Source organism: Nerophis lumbriciformis, linkage group LG07 (genome assembly GCF_033978685.3).
Source record: "Nerophis lumbriciformis linkage group LG07, RoL_Nlum_v2.1, whole genome shotgun sequence".
Lineage (NCBI taxonomy): Eukaryota > Metazoa > Chordata > Actinopteri > Syngnathiformes > Syngnathidae > Nerophis > Nerophis lumbriciformis.
In genome coordinates, this window is record NC_084554.2 from 35,799,065 (window position 1) to 35,807,500 (window position 8,436).

Below are 8,436 nucleotides of genomic sequence, written 5' to 3' on the forward strand. Positions count from 1 at the left end.
ATCCAGCAGAGGAGACAGGAACTAGAGCAGGCCTTGGCGGTCCGCAATACCTAAACAATGTGTGTGTGCGTGTTTGGGTATATTTGTGTGTGGCGCAGCTCTTCGCTGAGGCCAAACAATTCAAAAGGTCACAACATTAGGTACATTGTCACACTGAAAGCTCTTTCTGATATTTTGCCACCCTTCGTTATGTAGCTAAATAAGGTAGTAAATGTTAGAAACAGCTCTCCATATGATGCAAAAAATGACTGAAACCCCCTAATTAACATTTTCACATGAATTTTGTCTGTGTAAAAGAGAACGTTCTCGATTGTATGTCAAGGTCGTTGCAGTTCCACTTTGGCCCTGTAGACGTCGGTAGTGCTCGTTTCAAAATGTTACCGAATGTCAAAATTAGTCAAGAAGAAGAAAACATTTCCGGCCTTGGTGACCCGATCTAGGAATGCTAAAAAGGATCGCTTACTACAAAAAGTAAGCTTGTCTTTAATTTATTATGTTCACGGGACTTGGTATGTGCCTAAAATGAAGAATAATGGGACCTAGGCACATATTTACACGTGAAAACATCGTTTGCCAACATGATTTTGACCGGCCTGGTCAGCCATTTTGCGCAGGCGCAGTGAGGAGAGGGTATTAAAAAGGGAGCACAAAAAAAAGAAAGGGTGTTTCCGAGCAGAACTTGACTCAGTGCAGGTTATTACGTAAAGCCTACCTGCACTGCTTTGTGTATTTAGGCTCAGAGGGTACGTGCGTTTTGTCGTGTTTAAAAGTAACCACACCAGCAATGGCTCCTGCAGCTATCCACTGTTCCTAATTTAAATGCATCAATCTTAGTTTATTTATATAGCCCTAAATCACGAGTGTCTCAAAGGGCTGCCAAAGCCACAGCGACATCCTCGGCTCAGATCCACATTCTGTTCTTAAATCAGAAGACTTCCAAAGTTCCCACATCAGTGTTATGCAAATCAATTGAAGTGTTGAGTGATGAAAAGAATGCTCTTCAAGCAATCATAGCATTAAAAAAAGGATTGGCTGGTGTTATGTCATTAAAGATTACCAAAGGTTCATCACTGAAGCAGAAATTTACATCCCACTCGGGCCACCAAATTGTGTCTCACTCTTTTTGGGAGCTCCTTGTGCTGACAAACTTCTGCTTTCTTTTACACTAAGTGTTACATTTTCGACGTGCGAGCTATGTGAATGTAAATATGTTTATGTACTTTAGTCTTGTTTAAGGCTTCTTTTTGAGCCAGATGCTGCAACAGAGTGAGACCTCCCTTCTCTTCCTGTGAAATCTTAGTAGCTCTAACATCTAATCTGCACCGTTTTCCACCTTCTTTGTAATGGCTAGTATGTACAGTAAATGTTGTCATGTCCCACAGAGGACGTCGTATCCTCAGTAGGAACACGCTGGTAGTTCCTTTGCACTGTGCTGTAAATTCTCTGCCGTCTTTCATCGCAGGCGAGCGACACCCTCACTCACTTCACGATGGCCTATGCATGCTCTGTGGACTTCTGAACGCTATAATGTAAATATATTAGTACGGGTGGCACAGCGGCCTTCTGGAACTTTTTGTTGCCAAAAAATAACTTGCTACCAGCAAATTAGTGTTTTTTATTAATGCATTAGCAATAGTTTTTATTTTAGTTTTATTTTGTAGTTGTCATACAGCTGTGACTCATTAACTCCTTATGGTGTTCACTCACATAGCATGTTTTTAAAGGGAGAGTGCTGATCCTCAGTTTGTTTAATGCTGAAAAAAGATACAAAAGTGCCAGGAGCAACAACAAAAAAAAGTGGGGTAACTTTGTGAGACGGACTGGATGTAAATAAATAAACAAGCGCTTGCCAAAGTTTGTAAATGCCACAACGTGCTGAGTGTCTTTGTGTCGTTCAAGTATCGCAGTGTCATTATTGAAGTAGGAGTGTCATTATTTCAGTATGAGTGTTAGGGGTGCACAACAAAATCGATTCACAATTCTTATTCATCCCGATTCTAAATGTTCAAAAATAGATTTAAAAAAAAAAAAAAAAATGTTTTTTGTTTATTTTTCTCCACGCAACCAGAAGGAGCTTTTCTAACCTTCAAAAAGTTCCATTATAATTATTATACATTGCGAGAATCTTTTTGAATCGAGAATCGTGTTGAATTGAAAATCGATTCTGAATCCAACTGTCACACCAGAAACCAGAATCAGATCAAATCCTTAGGTGCCCAAAGATTCGCACCCCTAAGGAGTGTTACAGGTGCAAAAAAAAATAATTCAAATATGAATCGCTATTCTTATTCATCCCAATTCTACATCATTTCATAATTTTCAAAAATTGGAAAAAAAATTTTTTTAAATAAGAATCAATTTAAAAAAAATAGTTTTTAGGCCATATCCACACAACTACAAGGAGCTTTTCTGAACTTGAAGTTTCATTATAGTTACTACACCAAATATTACATTGCAAGAATCGGTTGGAATCGATAATGGGTTCTGAATCGAATCGTCACCACAGTGATCGGATCGAATCGTTACGTGCCCAAAGATTCACACCCCTAGTGTGTGTCATTATTGAAGTATGGCAGGCATTATGTAAGCTGCTGTCACACACAAGCTGTGTATGGAATGTGTGTGTGTCATGTGTTCCACTCAGCCAGGAAAAAGACGCCTTTCACAGTGGGCTCCTCCCTTGGGTGATGCAGGTGGGGAGCTCAGCGCTGAGTGAAGTGACCCATTCAGCTTTGTTCCGCAGATATAAGCCACAGTGCATGTTTGGCGAGTTGGCGGCCCGGGCACTGGTGGAGAGTCTGCTTTTTTGGAAACTACCGGATGTCATATTTTATATTTAAGAAAATCACATTTCCCCCCCCAAAAAAGGCAGCAAATGGTTTCAACTAATTTCCAGCAGGATGTATAAAAGGAAGGAGTGCAGTTCAGCTCGCCTTGTTAGTTTGGAATGATACATCCGTTGTTGGCATCTTCAGAGTAAAAGTTGTGTGTAGTGTGAATATTGTCTGGTTCAAGTAACAAAGCTTAGAAATGATTTGGATCTTGGTAGCTATGTGCTGTTGGCCTGCTCCTGCTCGAATAACGCCATGGCGAGGTGGGAGCGTGAGCCCAGCCCCTCCAGGTTGCTGAGGACGCAGCGATGGTAAATGTCCTCGCTGAAGCGCGGGTTGCACGCTCGCCGCACGTGCTTCTGGACCAGCGCCGGCTCCACGGCTCGGAACACGTGCAGGCCGGAGTAGCGGACGAATATGTCGTACACGTCCATGCTCTCCAGCATTTCCTCGTTGTCCAGGATGTCTGCCGCCATCTTGGTGCGCGTGTTCATGTAGTCGGTGTTGTAGAAGCAGGCCTCGTCAAAGACGCGGCGGTCGAAGTGGCCGTCTCGCAGCGACTCTGAGGCGAAGGAGGAGGCGGAGGCGGCGGACGGCGGCTGGTCGCGGTAAACCACAGCCGGGCTGTACTCCTGGAAGTGGATGGGGAAGAAGACCTGCCAGCTGCTGATGGCGTTCATCCGGCAGCGGTTCAGGAAGTCGGCGTTGACCTCGGTCCACACGCTGGCCAGGAAGAAGAGCGTGTCCACGGGGTGCTTTTTGGAGATGATGTCCATCAGCTTGACCTGTGAGGGAACCTCCGTCTTGACACTGATCCAGGGGATCTTGACGTCACCGTAGCGCTTCTCCACCTCGCCGATCATGGCCTTGACGCCGGCAAACACGTCCGTCTGGCTGACCCGCTGGGCATCAAAGGGGTCGTATATGAAGAGGAATGTGAGAAGGACGTTGTCGTGCGTGTCCAGCGTGTTCATCACGTACATGTCCAGGAAGTTCCCCACGTAGTCCTGATCCTGGGCAGTGACGGGGAGGATGACCTGCACCCGCGTGGCCTCCGTCACGTACGGCATGGGGATGATCTCCACTGCGCTCAGAGGCCGCAGCAGGTTGACCCGCTTGGCGATGACCTGGCTGTGGCCCTTCTGGGTGTACGCCTCCAGCGCCAGGTCCAGCACGTACTCCATGCCGCGGGTCGGGTCGAAGCGGCGGTAGCCGTTGAGCAGGCGCCGCTTGAGGAAGCGCAGCTGCGGCTGGTAGCGCTCGTTCAGGCGCTCCACGGCGATCTCCAGCACCGAGTTGACGTCAGCGCGGTCGGCACCTCTCATCTCGCACTTGGGGGAGGTGTCCACGCAGGAGTAGATGTGCTCCTCTGTGAAATATTCCCAGTTGATCACCTCAAAGCGCGTTCTGGGATGGAAGGGGGGGTTAACGCCCACCGGCCATGTGACGCCCGCCTTGCCCTCTGGCGTCAAGTCGCTCAGGTTGTTGATCTGCATCTGATTAGGCACACAACATCATCATCATCGGCATGTGTGTGCAAGCAAACATGGTTCCATGGTGTAATGGTTAGCACTCTGGACTTTGAATCCAGTGATCCGACTTCAAATCTCGGTGGAACCTTCAATTTTGTTTTGTTAATTCCTTAAAAGCTGCCAATTACAATTGTACCTTTACAAAAAAACATGCTGTGTATTTTTGAGGCAACAATATGTGAATTATTGTAGTTGAAACTTACAGGGGTAAAAAAAAATAAAAAAAGGTTCCACTGAGATTTGAACTCTGATCACTGGATTCAGAGTCCAGAGTGCTAACCATTACACCATGGAACCACTCTTTCTAAATGTGTTAACTGACACTTTAATGGGTAACTGCACTGTTTTGGAACGTTGGCTATCGTTCACAACCCTTACATGAGACAAGAACACATATTTGGTTTTTTTAATGCATTCTAACGTGTGAAGAAACGCTAGCAAGTCAGCTAACAATGGAGCCAATCACTCTATTCCGCCTATAAAGCGCTGTAGGAAACATCCAAAAGCCTCCACAACTATATATACTTACTTGTTATAAGTATATATGTAATTTACTAACAGGCACATTCAAAATAACATGTAATATTTACATATTTTGTTCATTTTAGGCATTCGGCGGCATATTAATTTCTCAAACGCATCACAACATTCGCTTTTCCTTCCAACAACGCTACTAATCATGCAGACTTCATAAGAGCCAACGACATCTATTTTGGGAAAAATGATGATCTAGAACCTTACATTTTTGAGCCTGAATATAAGGAGGATGATCTACATGTTTCAGAAGCTGTGTGCTAAGCAGATGCAGCTCTAGTAAAACACTAAGCATGTAGTAGTAGTATTGCGAAGTGCTAAACAATGTATACAAACTAAAGACATAATAAAACAATCACCTACTGTACAAGGTGGGATGCGACTGATGGGACGTTTATATATTACCTTTTAGATAAATAATTAATCATAATACTCACTCAGGAAAAATAAAAGTGCCTCAAACAAGCTTTTTTTTGTGTTTTTCTCACCATCTCCGGGTATAAGTTGAATGTCAAAGTTGACCAACTTCTCGGTTTATAACCACAACCTTCTACTATACCTATTAGAGGCATGATTTATTATTTAACACCAATTTTTACCAACTCAGAAGTGATGCAGCAGCTCAGTGTATCAATATAGCAGCATTAGCTAGTTCGCTCTGTGATCATGGCGCCGCTCATAGTAGTTCCTTTTTGTTAGGCTTTATAATGACAAAATTGCTAATACTTGGTTAATATTCAGGTCACGACATGTAAATGGAGTATTGTTGGTGGTTTTTGGATTAAATTTAGAGGGCTTTAGGGGCTCAATAGACGCAATGACATCCATCCATCCATCCATTTTCTACCGCTTATTCCCTTCGGGGTCGCGGGGAGCGCTGTAGCCTATCTCAGCTACAATCGGGCGGAAGGCGGGGTACACCCTGGACAAGTCGCCACCACATCGCGGGGCCCGCAATGACATCATGAATCCAATTACCTCCATTGTAAGCTGACTTTTGCTAATGTTTATTTACGAGTTAGAATTCATAATAAAGAAAAACATATGTGTTCTTGTCTTACATACGGATTGTGAATAATATCAAAATTCCATAAAAACAGTGCAGTTCCCCCTTTAGAGCAGTGATTGTCATGTTGTCTAACCTGCAACTCCTGTATTTGCATGTACGTCCGCTCCAGTTCAATCTGGCTGAAGCGCTTGTGCAGGCGGTACATCAGGTTGGGCTCCAACACCGGATGAACGGTGAAGGCGTTTTTAAACTGCATGCTGTCTTCACGCTCTAGATCAGCGTTTTTCCCCAGCTCAAAGTAACGATATGTCATATCCTGTGACGAGGAGAAGCGTTCAATTTAGAAGTGTGCTCACGTTGCGTCATGAAAAGGTGGTGTTTACCTGGTGGACCTCCACACAGCTGAGGCCCAGGTAGTCGATGATGCAGCGGCCCAGCCACTCGTCGGGCCTGACGCTGAGGATGTCGTTGCGACATGAGTCCAGGTGTGGCTGCAGACGCGCCAGCAGGCTGCGGGACAGCAGGTAGCCGTAACCTCCGTGGCAGTAGCGCGCCTTCTCCTCCCCGCCGATGAACTCCTCCGCCCGGCCCATGTAAAGGTCCTGACCGGCGCTCAGGTGTCCCACGAGCTCAGACAGGCGCTGCGCCTGCATGTACGTGTCGTCCTGGGCCAGCAGAAACCAGTCGTAGTCGGCGCTGTAGTGCTGGTGGAGGTGGCGCACCGTCTCGTACATCAGCCACACGGGGCGGTCGTCGCCATGAGCGACCACCGCCATGCCATGCGGCAACTTGGGGCTGCGCAGGCCCGTGAAGAAGAAGGTGCGTTGAAAGTGGTGGGCCACCGTGCGGTTGACCGCCACCGCCAGCGTGTTGAGGGTTGCCCGGGAGGTCAGAACGCCCACCAGAAGGCGCTCTCTGATGCCCAGCTCTGTGTGTATGTAACGAGTCCTGCGGGGAAAACATAGTCAATACAGAGGTACCTCCATTCACAAACTCCTATTTGATTTACGTACTTTTAGAATAGGCCTGTGTGCGAACCATGTCTCGGCGTATGAGAGTTTCGTTCATTTGTTCGTTTTGTGTTCCACTGGAAGCCATAAGGCGAAACCATTTTGATGACATCACTTCCTGTGCAGTCCAGTACACATGGGGCACAGCTGTTTTGGAGAGGCAGAGCCCCCCTACGTTACATCCTGTCCTTTACTCGGTCGCCACTTCCCAGTGCTTCGGCGTGTTTCTTTGTGTTTTGTCTATTTTGCTTACTCAATATGGGTCAGCCTGGAAAGAAGGGAATTGCTGTGGACATAGACTTCAAGAAAAGAGGGAACCCCCACACTCCCCCTCGTTCCTGCCTCCATTCCCTTCTCCGCCCTGTGTCTCATATACATGTATATGTACATATTGAATTGAATTGAAGAATTTACACAGACATGTATAAATGTATTTATACATCTATATATATATATATATATATATATATATATATATATATATATATATATATATATATATATATAGATAGATAGATAGATATATATATATACATATACATGTATATACAATAAATACATTTAATTAAGGCTGAAACGACGTGTCGACGTAGTCGACGTCATTGGTTACGTAAATACGTCGACGTCATTTTTATGCGTCGACGCGTCGCATATTTACGTCACACTGCCGTCATGGCGGAGCGCAAAGCAGACGATGCGAGCGGTGCGAGCGAGGGGGAAAAAAGCACGCCAAAAGTCGTCAAAAGTGTGGGGGTATTTCAATAAACGGCCTTATAATGTTGTAGCGGCGAACAGCTGTCTCGTCAGCTGACGCGCGAGCTCGCAACCGTGGCTGTTTAGCAACCAGCCAAACCCCACTTAATAAAATTATATTTTATCTTAGAGCACATATCCGCATCCCTATTCACCTAGGCAACCCCAGGAAATGTATATAATTCGGCATTATTTCGGCCAGTCGGCTTATATGATCAGAGCCGATCAGTTTACGTTCACGCGCAGGTATAACGCGGGGCGCTCCCGTCTCATCTGCTGGGGCACGAGCCCAGTAATTAGACCGCTGTGTCAAATCAAGGAGTACAAAAGACGCCAGCGCAGAGTGGAAAAAGGTTTAGTTCATTACAGATAACCCAGAGTTGTGACAAAAGTATGTAAGATTTAATATTTCTCTTCGTGGGTGTGGCGCACTTGTTGCGCTGGTGAGATGCATGTAGCGTGCTTAGTCTGGAGGCTGAATACACAGTGTGTTATGTAACTGTTGTTTAGTGTTGATATTCTTTGCTTAGTTTGATAAATGTTGGAGCAGTTTGCTTCATCAGGAGGGTGAAGTCGCTCAATTTAAAGTGTTGGATTTAACTGTGTTGGTGAGGGCGTAGAAAAAGGGGCATTTTTCTACCAGTAGACAGCGTTTAAGATTGAGTGTTTCACTGCTAAATTAATAATATATTTATATTGAATATGGATTTTAAATATGTATCTAAATAGGTGGTTAATTGGTTAGGTATTTATGTATTTGCATATTG

The 8,436-nt window shown here is 45.1% G+C and overlaps 2 protein-coding genes and 2 non-coding genes across 8 annotated transcripts in view; 2 read left to right on the forward strand and 2 right to left on the reverse strand.

Moving 5' to 3' along the window:
• Positions 1 to 1,987, forward strand: part of smarcd3b (SWI/SNF related BAF chromatin remodeling complex subunit D3b) — a 60,440-nt gene extending 58,453 nt beyond the window's left edge. For 4 of the 5 annotated variants that reach the window (XM_061965296.2, XM_061965294.2, XM_061965295.2 and 1 more), the window contains one exon: positions 1 to 1,430. In XM_061965296.2, the coding sequence (XP_061821280.1) occupies positions 1 to 54 (54 nt within the window). In that variant the 3' untranslated portion in view covers positions 55 to 1,430. The other variant, XM_061965297.2, reaches the window with a different exon arrangement.
• Positions 1,596 to 8,436, reverse strand: part of chpf2 (chondroitin polymerizing factor 2) — a 13,356-nt gene continuing 6,515 nt past the window's right edge. Inside the window, exons 2-4 of the mRNA XM_061965290.2 lie at positions 6,290 to 6,854; positions 6,040 to 6,222; positions 1,596 to 4,327 (exon numbers count right to left, since the gene is read on the reverse strand). Coding sequence (XP_061821274.1) covers positions 3,050 to 4,327; positions 6,040 to 6,222; positions 6,290 to 6,854 — 2,026 coding nt within the window. The 3' untranslated portion in view covers positions 1,596 to 3,049. The remainder of the gene's footprint in view (positions 4,328 to 6,039; positions 6,223 to 6,289; positions 6,855 to 8,436) is intronic.
• Positions 4,380 to 4,451, forward strand: trnaq-uug (transfer RNA glutamine (anticodon UUG)). Its single transcript has one exon. It is a non-coding gene; the product is annotated as a tRNA-Gln (tRNA).
• On the reverse strand, positions 4,589 to 4,660 carry trnaq-cug (transfer RNA glutamine (anticodon CUG)). Its single transcript has one exon. It is a non-coding gene; the product is annotated as a tRNA-Gln (tRNA).